The sequence below is a fragment of the Protobothrops mucrosquamatus genome, unplaced genomic scaffold (genome assembly GCF_001527695.2).
Source record: "Protobothrops mucrosquamatus isolate PMUCROS unplaced genomic scaffold, P.Mucros_1.0 scaffold_293, whole genome shotgun sequence".
Taxonomy (NCBI): domain Eukaryota; kingdom Metazoa; phylum Chordata; class Lepidosauria; order Squamata; family Viperidae; genus Protobothrops; species Protobothrops mucrosquamatus.
Genome location: NW_015386369.1, coordinates 187269 through 201232, shown reverse-complemented (window position 1 = coordinate 201232; position 13964 = coordinate 187269). Strand labels below are relative to the sequence as shown.

The 13964-nt window shown below is 37.6% G+C and overlaps 1 protein-coding gene across 1 annotated transcript in view; it reads right to left on the bottom strand.

Moving 5' to 3' along the window:
• The window catches only part of SCUBE3 (signal peptide, CUB domain and EGF like domain containing 3), an 83266-nt gene extending 70372 nt beyond the window's left edge, over positions 1–12894 (bottom strand). The window contains exons 1-2 of the mRNA XM_015831974.1: positions 12774–12894; positions 9427–9552 (exon numbers count right to left, since the gene is read on the bottom strand). Of these exons, the coding sequence (XP_015687460.1) occupies positions 9427–9552; positions 12774–12894 (247 nt within the window). The remainder of the gene's footprint in view (positions 1–9426; positions 9553–12773) is intronic.
• Between the last annotated feature and the right edge of the window lie 1070 nt (positions 12895–13964).

The following is a 13964-nucleotide window of genomic DNA, read 5'->3' as shown; positions in this document are numbered from 1 at the left end:
TATGACAGAGAATGGATGATTTCCAAGCATGTTCAAGAAATGACACCCTTGTTTTCCCAAATTAATGACCAAAAGATGGCTCACATCTATACTAATCAAGAAGAGACTAGCAGGCTTTCCAAAGAATGTTTGAAAGTTTACTTTGGCATTGAATTTGTTTCCACACTTTGTCCTTCTACAAAGGGACATCTAATTCATCTAATTTGCTGTTAACTTATGTACCTTAGTAGAAGTGCTGCTCACCTCTGTATCAATAAAGTAGGAAGCTGGGGTTTCTCTACTAGGAGTCTTATTTTCCTCTTTTAAAAAAGTAAGAACAGAACATAAAAAAGAGCCAAGATCTCACATCCAGAGAGCCAGTATGGTAAGCAATTTAGGGTACAAATTTATGTTTAAAAATGTTAAATGATCCTTATTGGAAATTCATTTCAGTGCAGACAATAATTGTATCTTTAAAAGTCTGGTCATCTCTGTACCTGAGTTTCTTATGACTCTTCCATTGTAACCAACAAATAAGATCCTCCTTTGTCACAAATTTATTACCCATGTAAGTTACACATTCTATTTTGGTTTTTGGTAAGAACAGTTATTCCTGGCCAGTTCCAATCATTCATCATGGTTCTCCACTTCAAGGACAGTAAGGAAAGATGAAAGATGATAAATATATAAGCTGTGATGTTTTAATCTGCATCTGTTCTGATATTTTTTGCACTCCTGCAAACACTATTTATTCCCTTATCACAAGATAAGGTGCTCACACACTTATAAACCATAAAGAACTGGAAGCCTAGCTGAGAAGAAAAACAAAATAATATTCGAATCTCTGATACAGAGACTGAACTACAATAAAAAGATAAAAGTAAAAGATGATTCAGCCTAGCTCTTTAAATTGGTGAATGTAAAAAGTTGACGGAGAAAAAGTTTTCTGTACTCTTCTTCCTTTCTTCCTGTTTTCCTCCAAACCACTCCACACTGTCCATAAAGGAATCATGACCACGCAAAGAGATTTTTCAAAGAAGCACAGGCACAGGGAGAGAGAGATGAAACTGAGGTGCTTGGCATGGATGTATGCTATTTTGAATGGGTCTGGTTTTCCATTAAGATTGCAATCATTTGCATACTTATCTGTAAATAAGAGGTAAGCATGGAATAAATGGGATTTGCTTCAGAAATGAAGCCACAAACAAGATGATAATCAGCTGAATGCTTGCTTCCCCAAATTCTTCCAAAGGATCAAGGGAATAATGAGTATCCAAGAACAGGAAGAGTTTCCATAGTAACTTTCAAGAGAGTTAATTGTTCTTAAGTGCTTTTGTAACAGAAGTTGATATCTAGTATCATTCATTATATAAATGATTAAAGTGTGAAGAAATAGTGGTATGATTTTAAATTCAACCTACAACCACTCGTTTAGTGATCATTCAATTACATGGAATTGAAAAAATGCAACTTGGGACCAGATTTGACGCGTCCCCATGGTCACATGATCAAAATTCAGGCACTTGGCAACTGGCATGTATTTATGATGGTTGAACTGTCCTGTAGTAATGTGATCGCCATTTCTGACATTCCCAGCCGGCTTCCGACAAGCAAAGTCAATGGGGGAAGCTAGATTTGCTTAATGACCGCATGATTCACTTAACAGCTGCAGTGATTCCCTTAACAACTGCGGCAAAAATGTTGTAAAGTGGGGCACAACTCACTTAACAACTCCTTTGCTTAGCAATGGACATGATGGGCTAAATTGTGATCATAAGTCAAGGACTGCCTGTAGTATTATAAGTGACTGGAAATGGGAAGAAGGGGAGACAGACCTCAAAAATGGTGATGCAGAATGAACTGTAAGTCAGTAGCAAATAAGAGCATTAATAATATTAATAATATTAATAATAATAAAGTTGGAAGGGACCTTGGAGGTCATCGAGTCCAACCCCCTGCTCAGGCAGGAACCCTATACCATTTCAGGAAAATGGCTGTCCAGCCTCTTCTTAAAACTTCCAGTGTTGGAGCATTCACCGCTTCTGGTGGCAGGTTGTTCCATTGGTTAATTGTTCTAACTGTCAGGAGGTTTCTCCTTAGTTCTAAGTTGCTTCTCTCCTTGATCAGTTTCCATCTGTTGCTTCTCGTCCTGCCTTCAGGCGCTTTGGAGAATAGCTTGACTCCCTCTTTTTTGTGGCAGCCCCTGAGATACTGGAACACTGCTATCATGTCCCCCCTCGTCCTTCTCTTCGTTAAACTAGACATACCCAATTCCAGCAACCGTTCCTTATATGTTCTAGCCTCCAGTCCCCCAATCATCTTTGTTGCTCTTCTCTGTACTCTTTCCAGAGTCTCAGCATCTTTTTTACATCGCGGTGACCAAAACTGGATGCAGTATTCCAAGTGTGGCCTTACTAAGGCATTGTAAAGTGGTATTAATACTTCACGTGATGTTGATTCTATCCTTCTGTTAATGCAGCCCAGCACTGTGTTGGCTTTTTTGGCAGCTGCAGCACACTGCTGGCTCATATTTAAATGATTGTCCACTAGGACTCCGAGATCCCTCTCACAGTTACTACTATTGAGCAAGGTACCCCCTATACTATACCTGTACATTAGGTTTTTCTTGCCTAAATATAGAATCTTACTTTTTTCACCATTGAATTTCATTTTGTTAGATTATACCACCTGGGCTACACATGGATCCAATAATCAAATTGTGTAGCTATCTTTTCGGATAAACCTGTGGTCTAGCCAGGAAGGAAAATAGTATTTTAGCAATTACACACTCTTTGTACTATTTTCTAGGAATGCAGGATGTATGGTGTTCCCTTCTATACTGTCTAAATCCCTAAAATTGCCAAGATGTGGAAGATTTTCCACTTTTTTGTTGGATGACAGTTTGTGTCCTACTATCACCCTATCATGGTGCAATTACAGGTCTACTACATGGTAACAAGATTCCAAAGCCAGCTGCTTCTCCCACCAGCAATTTTCCCTTAAAATGTGTTTGAAATATAGAACTGGGAGACCACAATCTTTCAACAGGAGACCCTGGGGCAGTGGGAGCGGGAGGGGCAGCGTTTCACTGGTGAAATGTCAGTGTTTAAATAACTCTGAAGAACCCCAGCTGTTGCTCCTGTTTTTACTTACACTTGTGCATCCAGACACAACAAAAGATAGTTCTGCAACAATATTTTCCTAATATTCAGTTGGACATGGGTGCTAAAGCTTTAAATTTTTTCAAAACAATTTTGACTTGAATTGCAGAAAATGGAAGGATGTTGCAGAGAACATATGTCAACATACTATAGCTACAGAAAGCAGGCAGCTCCAGAATGGGGAGGGGGGCATTGGTGAAGAATGGTCCTGGCTGGGAAGACAGAAACAAAGTGTTAGTAAAGAAAGTACTGCAGTAGTATCGGAGGCCAGGAGTAAGCCTACAATTCATTATGAGAGGCATTCCAACAATGAGTTTCTTAAACTTTTCAAGACAAAACACTCTCTAAAAAATGAGAAACTTCTCGGACTCTTCAATAAAAGGGATATTGAAATAACACTTAATAATTCTTTTTATTTTCCCTTACTTATAATTATAATGTTAATGAGATATATATGAGCCTACATTTGATGGTGGTGTTTTTTTTTATCAAAGTCTAATACTTGGTGTTGTATTTAGCTTAGTCTTTATCTTTATTGTTGTAAGTGCTGAAAATCCACAGTAACCATTCTATTTTGAAGAATAACAAAATTGGAAAAGACCTTGGAGATCTTCTAGTTCAACACCCTGCTCAGGCAGAAAACCCTATACTATTTCAGACAAATGGTTGTCAATCTTTTCTTAAAAACGTCTAGTGTTGGAACACCCACAACTTCTGGAGGCAAGTTGTTCCATTGATTAATTGTTCCAACTAAGGAAATTTCTCCATAGTTTTAGGCTGTTTCTCTCCTTGATTAGTATCCATTCGTTGCTTCTTCTCCTGCCTTCAGATGATTTGGAGAATAAGTTGACTCCCTCTTCTTTATTGCCACCCCTTAGATATTGGAACACTGCTATCATGTCACCCTAGTCCTTCTTTTCATTAAACTAGACATACCCAGTTCCAGCAACTATTCTTTATATGTTTTAGCCTCCAGTCCCCTAATCATTTTTGTTGCTTTTCTCTGTACTCTTTCTAGAGTCTCAACATCTTTTTTACATCGTAGCGACTAAAACCAAATGCAGTATTCCAAATGTGGTCTTACCAAAGCATTGTAGAGTGATATTAACACTTCATGTGATCTTGATTCTATCCCTCTGTTAATGCAGCCTAGGACTGTGTTAGCTTTTTTGGCAGCTGCAGCACACTGCTGGCTCATATTTAAGTGATTGTACACAAGATCCCTCTCACAGTTACTATTATTGAGCCAGGTACCACCTATACTACACCTGTGCATTTGGGTTTTCTTGCCTAAATGTAGAACCTTACTTTTTTCGCCACTGAATTTCATTTTGTTAGATAGAACCCAATGTTCAGATCTGTCAAGATCTTTCTGTATCTTAAATCTACCCTTCTGAAGTGTTGGCTATTCCTGCCAACTTGGTATTGTCTACAAATTTGATGAGTTCCCAATCTATTCCCTTATCTAAATCATTGATGAAGATATTGTACTGGGCCTAAGACAGAGTCTTGTGGTATCCCACTACATATTTCCTTCCATGTAGATGCAGCTCCATTAAGGACTACATGTTGAGTATGGTTGGTCAGCCAGTTACGAATCCATCTGGTGATGCTGTGTAACCCACATTTTTCTAGCTTATCAAGTAGTAGCTTGTGGTCTACTTTATCAAATGCCTTATTGAAGTCCAAGTAAATTATATCCACAGCATTTCTCTGGTCCACTAATTTTGCCACTTTGTCAAAGAATGTAATAAGATTTGTTTGGCATGATGTTTTTGACAAACTCATATTGGCTTTTGGTTATGACTTTGTTTGCCTCTAGGGGTGTTCACAGATTCATTGGTTGATTATCTTTTCCAGAATCTTTCCAGGTATTGATGTCAGGCTGATGGGTCTGTAGTTTCCTGGATCCATTTTTTTTCTTGTTTTGAAGATGGGGACTACATCAGCCTTTTTCCAATCCTCTGGTAGTTCCCCGGTTCTCAGGATCTTTGAAAGATATGGTTCAGTGGTTCTGAGATCATGTCTGACAGTTCCTTCTGAACCTTGGGGTGTAATCCATCCGGTCCAGGTGATTTGAACTCGTCTAGGATGGACAGGTGCGCTCTTATCATTTTCTTGTCTATTTTAATTTGTATTCCTAATCTGTTTTTTACGGTACTGGTTTTGATAGGTCCAGCTTGCAACCCACCAAAACACCTAGATTCTTTTAATATGTATTGCTGCCCAGTATGGTACACAGCAATTCGTGTCTCTTTTTTGGGGGGGAGGTTATATAAACTAGAAATTTGCATTTCTCTCTCTTGAAATTCATAATATGGTTTCTGTTATTTTCCAAACTGTTAAGAATCTTCAGAAACTGTATTGTCCTATATTTGTTATCCTTCCCATTTTTGTATTATCTGCAAATCTGATAACTTTTTAAAAACCTTATTCCAGTTATTTTTAAAATATATTGAACAGTATAGAACTTAGAAGGGAGCCAATATCTCCTTCTAGCACTGTTATGTTTTTGTGTCATTCTACCTGATTTGATCTTGAAAAGCTAAGCAAGGTCAGATCTAGTTAATATTTGGTTGGGAGACCACTAGGAAATCTCAGAACTGTAGGCAAGACTAAAAAGTTAAAAAGCATCCCTGAAAAAGACCATGGAAACTATTTCCATAAGATTGCTAGGCAAGATACATGACTATGTCTGAGATCATCAGAATTTAAACTCGGTTCAAGGAAGATTTAAGTCAATAAAATCTCACCCTTTCCCTAAGAAATTGAGGATCTTATAAGAAGAATTTTGCTTTTTTCTAAAATTAATTATTTACTTTTTAACTTTACCACTGCTACCAGTTTTAATAACATGACTGCAAAGAAGGGATCACCAACCTAGCACTTCCATGATGATATCTAAAGATAAAGGTTTCCCCTGTCCAGTCATCTCCGACTCTAGAGGGCGGTGCTCATCTCTGCTTCTTAGCCAAGGGAGCCAGCATTGTCTGAAAACATTTCTATGGTCATGTGGCCAGTATGACTATATGCACAAGGCACACAGAACACTATATTTTCCCACAGAAGTAGTACCTATTTATCTACTCGCATTTGCATGCTTTCAAACTGCTAGATGGGCAGGAGCTGGTGCAAGCAACAGGAGCTCACTCCTTCATTCAGCAGTCAGGTCTGCAGACCCACAAATTATACTTTTTTAAAAAATGTTAACAGTCAAAATGATAGAAATTCAACATTCTAACATGGAACTAGGTGACAACTCAGGAGTGAGATTGCTGAAACATCACAAGAATTAAAACCAAACTAGCTAAACTAAAACTAACAATTTCAGCTATTTTAAAACTATTTCAGCTATTTCATACTTGCCTCACTGCATATGGTTACGCTTTCTATCTGAGAATACCGTGACCTAAGCCCTACTTTTAACGTGCAAAAATGTCAGAAAAATTAGATCCAGTAAAGTGATGCCTCAACTTACCACTGCATTGAATTAAGATCATAATTCCAGGTTCAATTATAATCAAGGACTACCTGTACTTCCTGCATGTGATTTGCAAGGCTTCCCCAGTGATTGAATTAGGTATCAAAAAAGTTATTAGTTCAGTTACTGGAAATGAAGAAACGTAATAACTAAAAAAAAAAGCAAACCTATCATTTGACTCAGTGTGAGGGCAACTTCATATACACGGCCCATATATTTCCAATTTCAGAAGTAAAATGTAAGCAATGCTTAATCCTGACAAGTTCAGAAATAAAAAAAGGGTGGGAGAAGAAAAGCATTCTTGTTAGTCTATAATTAAGCTCTTCTCTTTTTTGTGACTACATGTTCAGTGATGTTGTTTATCCTTAAGCAAACAGCTGAGACAGTAGTTTTGGCAGGCAAGCAAACACAGAGGCAGCCAACTCATTTGTCAGCTACCTGTATCCAAGACTTGCCAAGACTTGCTCCTGACAAGCTGAGCTTCTAGGAATGTTGTCTCTGAACACATCCAGGAAAACCAGTAGCAACCTTGCACCTTGTTTTGCTGGAACAAGAGTTGAAGATAAGAATGTACAACTCAGGGACACATGAGCTTCCATGATATGCCTCAAAAGGATAAAAGCATGTGAATATCCAAATAAGTGAAATCTCTGCAAAACTTTCCTTTCTAATACTTGCAAATAATCAGGGGCACTTGCTAAGGACTTGCTTTTCTGTTCTAAAGAGGAGTTGAACTATTATCCCATAATCTCCAGAAGTAAATCAAAACAATCAATGCCACATTTCTAAAGAGCAAAGCTCTCCAGAAGTTTTTGGCTGTATAATAATAATAATAATAAAAAAAAAAGGTTAAGGCAGCTGAATACACATTCAGGCCAAGCTAAGTCTTACAATCAAGACTGTGCTCATATTGCATCTTGAATATTCATGATTTCCTCCGTGTGAAAATCTACACAAGTCAGTAGAGCAGTTTTTCCAGGTAGATGGCATCTTGAACTACTTGGGAATGGAAGTGTTAACATAAGCTTTGTATGGTTAACAAAAGCTTTAAAACAGCAACTCAGTTGATTGGCCATTTGTTCTTTCCAAATTGGGGCAGTGGCGGGGGAAGCAATCTTTCTTCCTCCAACTCCTTGGAAGATCCATTAAATCAGGTTTGGCTACATGACATTATTGAAATTAAACAAAGCTCACTGAGAATGGAAATAATGCATCTGGTATGTGTCACATGGGAGTCACAAGGGACAATGGAGTTGCTGATCATGAAGTCATTCCTTACTTTGGATAGCAATAGCACTTAAGACTTATACTGCTTAGTATTCTTGTCTTTTTTCATCAGAAGAATATGAAATGCAGCCTAATTTCAGGAACAACAACTAAAGAACACTGGCTATAGTACACACATTTTAATTATTTAATAAGCAAAAATAACACTAGTGTCAGAGTTGCCCAGCACCAAAATTGAATGCACTTTAATTGACTGTCAGCTTGCTACTTAGTTCATAGAAAATGCACCTTTTTGGAGAAAGTTGATTATTCTGAAAGATACATTTAGTATGACAGATTAAACAAAGCTACCTATGTGACAGTTGGAGAGGCAACACACATTTTCTTCATTTTCCTCAAATTAGCTGCAATTAAGCAGGGAAGAAGGCCCATAGCTCAAGAGCAAAGCTTTTCTTCCTATAAACTATATTACATAAAGTACTTTGTATTTTTAGGAAAAAATAAAACATCCATTACTAATTTCCCTCCCTCAATTTGCCACTCTCCAAAATCTGGGATATTTTGAGCGTTTTATTAATTCATTTCAAATATTTTAGTCTGCATTTCAATTTATAAAGACCTGAAATCATCTATATGCTATTTAGGAATAAAGAGGATTATAGCAGACAATATTTCATGCGAAAAATCAATTCTGACTTGGAATAAAGTTTGTAAAGTTGACATAAAAATATAGAGATATGCACTACAGTAATAATAAAGTGCATATCTGAGCTCAATTTATCTAGTAGTTATTACATTTTACATCCTTAAAAGTAAAGTGTTTTACTAGTAAAATGTAAGAAGATGGGGTAACAGGTTAAGTTGATAACTGCCAAACATCAATATTTACCATCTTTCCTCACCATTTTATTTTTTGTTTCCCCCTCTGGAATAACAACAACAAAACTTAACTTTTGTTTTACTAGGCCACTGTTTAAAATAATATTTGCAAAATAAATCCAGCTATCACAATCCTGAGCTCTCAGAAAGGGTGGAGATTACAGTACAGACCTTTGATGATAACAGAGGAAACCACTTGAGAGCAGTTTGCATTTCTCTGTAGGAAGCAGAATCAATAAACACTGTAGTGGAACTACATAATTAAACTATCTATTTAATGTCATGTGATGGCATAGAATCATTAGAATCAGAAAAGCATTCAAGCCATGCCACTGACTAACTCTGCTTTTTAGATGCGAGACACACAAAACAATGTAAGTAAAACGAAAGAATGTGGAATTCTAAGGAATTATACTTTTAGTAGATATTTTCCACATATGAGAGAGGCCACTGTCATTGTCTGCTTTAAACAACACATGGCTCTTTCTGTATAATCATGATGAGACTGATTATATAAGGATGTACTTTTATTTTAGCCAATTCACTAAATCAGAAATGATAGCTTCAACAATTAATTGGAAGAATTTTGTATTAGGATCTAATATGCAGCTTTTAGCATAAACATGATTGGGGGGGGGGGAGCCTTAAATGTTATAACATTTAAAAGTAAACATTTTAAGTAATGTGTAAATTTCTTACCGAGACAGTTATGACCATCATGTGCAAGATGAAAGCCGTCATAGCAGGTACATCGATAATTTCCTGGGATATTGACACATTCATGAACACAGCCAGCATTGTCATCGCGCTCACATTCATCAACATCTGAACAAAGAAAAGAAAATATACGTGATGTGGAAGAACTTCAGAACCAAAAATCTACAAAGCTCTTATCAAGTATTTATAAAATGACTAAACTGAGAACAGGGGTGCGCCCTTTTACCTCATACTGATGGAGAAAACCTGTAATGAAAGGATAACAGACTTCAGCCAAACATAATGTCAACCTTCCACACAATTGTGAAGCCTGTGAAATCTTAAATTCCTAGTCTCATACAGAATTATAGCTGCCCTTGCTTCAACATGGGAATATGGTGGAAGCCACAGCAAGTGTTCCCATCACCCATAATAATGATAATGATAATGATAATGATAATAATAATAATAATAATAATAATAATAATAATAATAATAATAATAATAATAATAATAATAATAATAATAATAATAATAATAATAAAGTTGGAAGGGACCTTGGAGGTCATTAAGTCCAACCCCCTGCTCAGGCAGGTAACCCTATACCATTTCGGACAAATGGCTGTCCAGTTTCTTCTTAAAAACGTCCAGTGTTGGAGCATTCACCGCTTCTGGAGGCAGGTTGTTCCACTGGTTAATTGTTCTAACTGTCAGGAAGTTTCTCCTTAGTTCTAGGTTGCTTCTCCTCTCCTTGATTAGTTTCCATCCATTGCTTCTTGTCCTGCCTTGGAGAATAGCTTGACTCCCTCTTCTTTGTGGCAACAACTGAGATATTGGAACATGGCTATCCTGTCTCTCCTCATCCTTCTCTTCATTAAACTAGACATACCCAATTCCAGCAGCCGTTCCTTATATGTTTTAGCCTCCAGTCCCCTAATCATCTTTGTTGCTTTTCTCTGTACTCTTTCTAGAGTCCAACATCTTTTTTACATCGTGGTGATCAAAACTGGATGCAGTATTCCAAGTGTGGCCTTACCAAGGCATTGTAGAGTGGTATTAATACTTTGCGTGATCTTGATTCTATCCCTCTGTTAATGCAGCCTAGCACTGTGTTGGCTTTTTTGGCAGCTGCAGCACACTGCTAGCTCATATTTAAGTGATTGTCCACTAGGACTCCGAGATCCCTCTCACAGTTACTACTATTGAGCAAGGTACCCCCTATACTATACCTGTGCATTTGGTTTTTCTTGCCTAAATGTAGAACCTTACTTTTTTCACCATTGAATTTCATTTTGTTAGATAGCGCCCAGTGTTCAAGTCTGTCCAGATCCTCCTGTATCTTAAGCCTGTCTTCTGGAGTGTTGGCTATTCCTGCCAGCTTGGTGTCATTTGCAAATTTGATGAGTTCCCCATCTATCCCCTCGTCCAAATCATTGATGAAGATGTTGATGAGCACTGGGCCCAGAACAGAGCCCTGGGACACCCCACTACACACTTCCCTCCATGTAGATGCGGTTCCATTGAGGACCACACGCTGAGTACGGCCGGTCATCCAAAGTGGCTTTTATTCAACTTTCATTCAAATCTATTCTAAAATTAGAGGATCTTAAGTAGAATTAGACAAATCGCTGGGTAATTGTTTCAGAGATGTTTCTTATCTAAATAAAGAAACAGAATGACCAAGGGCAAAAACAAAACAAAACAGTGGGATGGAAGCAACTTCCAACTTTCTGCCCCCTGACTGTAGCTGATTGCCCACCAGCCGCCAACAGTAGGACCAGTCCAGCTAGCCTCTGGAGGGATAGGGCAGGACTGGTCTACCTAGTCTCCAGCATCTGAAGGGCATGCCAGTCAACCCACCCTTTGGAGGGTTAGGGCAGGACCACTCTACCAAACATCTGGGGGTGGCATGGCAGCACTGGAGCAACCCCAAACTTGCCAAACTTCAATCCCATGGGAGTCATGGGTCCCAGATTTGGAGTGCAGGCTGTACATTAGCCCTTTTGAGGTATCAGTACAAAAACTGTTGTCCTATGATGTGCTGTTTCTTAACACTTAACACTTAAATGTTACCCACACAAGAGTTTTATTAGTATGTACTGTGGATGTTCCAGCACATTATACTGACAATACTTCAATGATTTATTTATTTATTTAACAAATTAAACCCCAGTTCAAGAAAGACAAAGCTGTTCTACATTCTCATTATTGTGTCCTAAACTTTTACTTACGCCCAGTGATTGGAGCTAATTCTTACAAAGTCATTAAAACTGTGTTTGTTACTGATGCTTCAAATACAAAGTCACTACTTCAAATAGCTGAGTCGCTACCATTATGCAACAGAATTTCCAAAATAACAGCATTGTATTTTTCTCTCTTTCACATTATGTAATGGTACATGGGAATGACCTTAAGAGACAGTAGGAAGGTCCACAGGCTAGCCAATCATCATGCAAAAGGCATCTCAATCTACAGAAGCAGAGGGGGTGTGGGATATGTTTCAGAAGGGATCTTCTCAGTTTTCCAGAGAGTAAAAGGAAAGGAGAAGAGGAGTACTCTGAATACTTGCAAGCTTCTTTAATTTAACCTTATAATAAAAATAAAGCTAGTATTCATTTATCTGCTTTTTGTCTGGAGTACTTTGATAGGTTAACATATTCCCTGATCACGGATACAATATCATCAAAATGTTCTGATTAAATGAGGAATCAACAGTAATTTCCTATTTTTTACATCATTTAGAATCTGATCCTCACAGTTTTGTTTCAAAATAGGATACGAGGATCATTCAGAGGACATCAAACATTAATTATGAAGTAGACAACTTGTTTACCTCAAAATTATTAATGGAGTCACATAGATTTGATTTCAGTAAATCATTCCTCTTTCTCCCTCAACTGCATTAAGTATTTCAACCAACTGCTATCTAAGAGAAAATTATCTCAGGAAACCTAGTTAAAATTAAACAAGATTCTGCCTAATTGTGTTTGAATGGAGATTGAATGAGTACTTCATCAAAGAAGGATGGATTCTCCAGAGAGAAAATAGGGAAATAATAAATTTACTTAGCTAAATAATTTTTAAAGAAATTTTTAAAATAATCTAGAATAGCCCTTGTTTTTACCACAATTGTCCCAACTATAGCAAATAAACACATTTGTAGAGACACCTACAATATTACAGGCAATACCCAGCTAATAAAAATTCCTCAAAACCCAATGGGTATTTCTTTTTCATTGCAACCTTAGTGGTATTTAATCTCAGGTCATTTTTTAAATTCTGGCTTGGGCAAGTAAACATAGCTGGATTTCCCTTCCATCCTTTTTTTCTGTGCTATCTGCTCTGCCTACCTTTGCAGTGCTTCCCATCCCCGGTGTAACCAGATTTGCAGATGCATTTGTATGATTTGGGAGTGTTCTGGCAGATGGCATCAATATGGCAGTTGTCAGTCCCATCAACACATTCATCCATATCTGCAAAGGAAAGGGGAAAATGTGACACAATCAAAGCCTGAACTAATCACAGTGTTTTGGGGAAAGATTATTAAAGTATCAGAAAATCATACTTATTTTCAGAGCCCTTTGCCATTTCTCTCAAGAGTAGGAATCTTAAATGAGTCTAGTGGAGGCCATGGAGGTTCTTTACAGCAGGGGTCCCCAACCCCCGGTCCGTGGACCAGTACAAGGCTGCGGCATGCCAGCAACCAGGCCACACAAACAAGCAAAGCCCCATCCGCAAGATGCAGGCAGCACACAAAACCAGGCACCCTCTGGTCCACACAACAACCTCTCTCCATGGAATTGGTCCCTGGTGCCCCAAAGGTTGGGGACCTCTACTTTACAGTGTATGATTGCTAAAGTTTTCATTCACTATAAACCTGCCATGTAATGTTTCCTCAATCTTTCCCAGTCAAGGGTTTCCCTATAATTCTTATTGTTTGTTTTTTAATCTTTATGGTCTTAGTATCAAGTGAGAGGTTACAAGTTAGAAGAATGACCACTCCTTTTATATATACTCTGCATGATCCTGACAGTTTTGTCCTAATTGAATAGATTTATTTTTAAGTTCAATGTTTATGAATTAATATGTGTTGTTAAACATTAGACTCCAAAATTATTCTGCATCTGTCAAATATCTGCATCTACCATATCCACACCCCCAAAACTGTCCAATTCACTGTGGGGAAAAAACTTAGGGATATGCGCGTGATGTGCTTGGCTTGATTTGTCACAAATCAGGATACATCATTACCTGATCATTTAGCATCAGACAGCTGAAGTATCCAAGAGCTACCATTGTTATATTTATTTATGCAATACTTTCTATAATGTCCTCTTGAAAGATTCTAGACAATTTACAATTATCATATTATATCAAGATATACCAAACAAACAAATCATACATCATCTAATCCTATGAATTACAATAAAATCTTACTGTAAACTTTCAAGATAGGTCAGAAAAGGGACCCCACACATACAATGGACCCCAGGAATGTAACTTTATTATTATTGTACCATATAATCATACAAGCCTGTCTA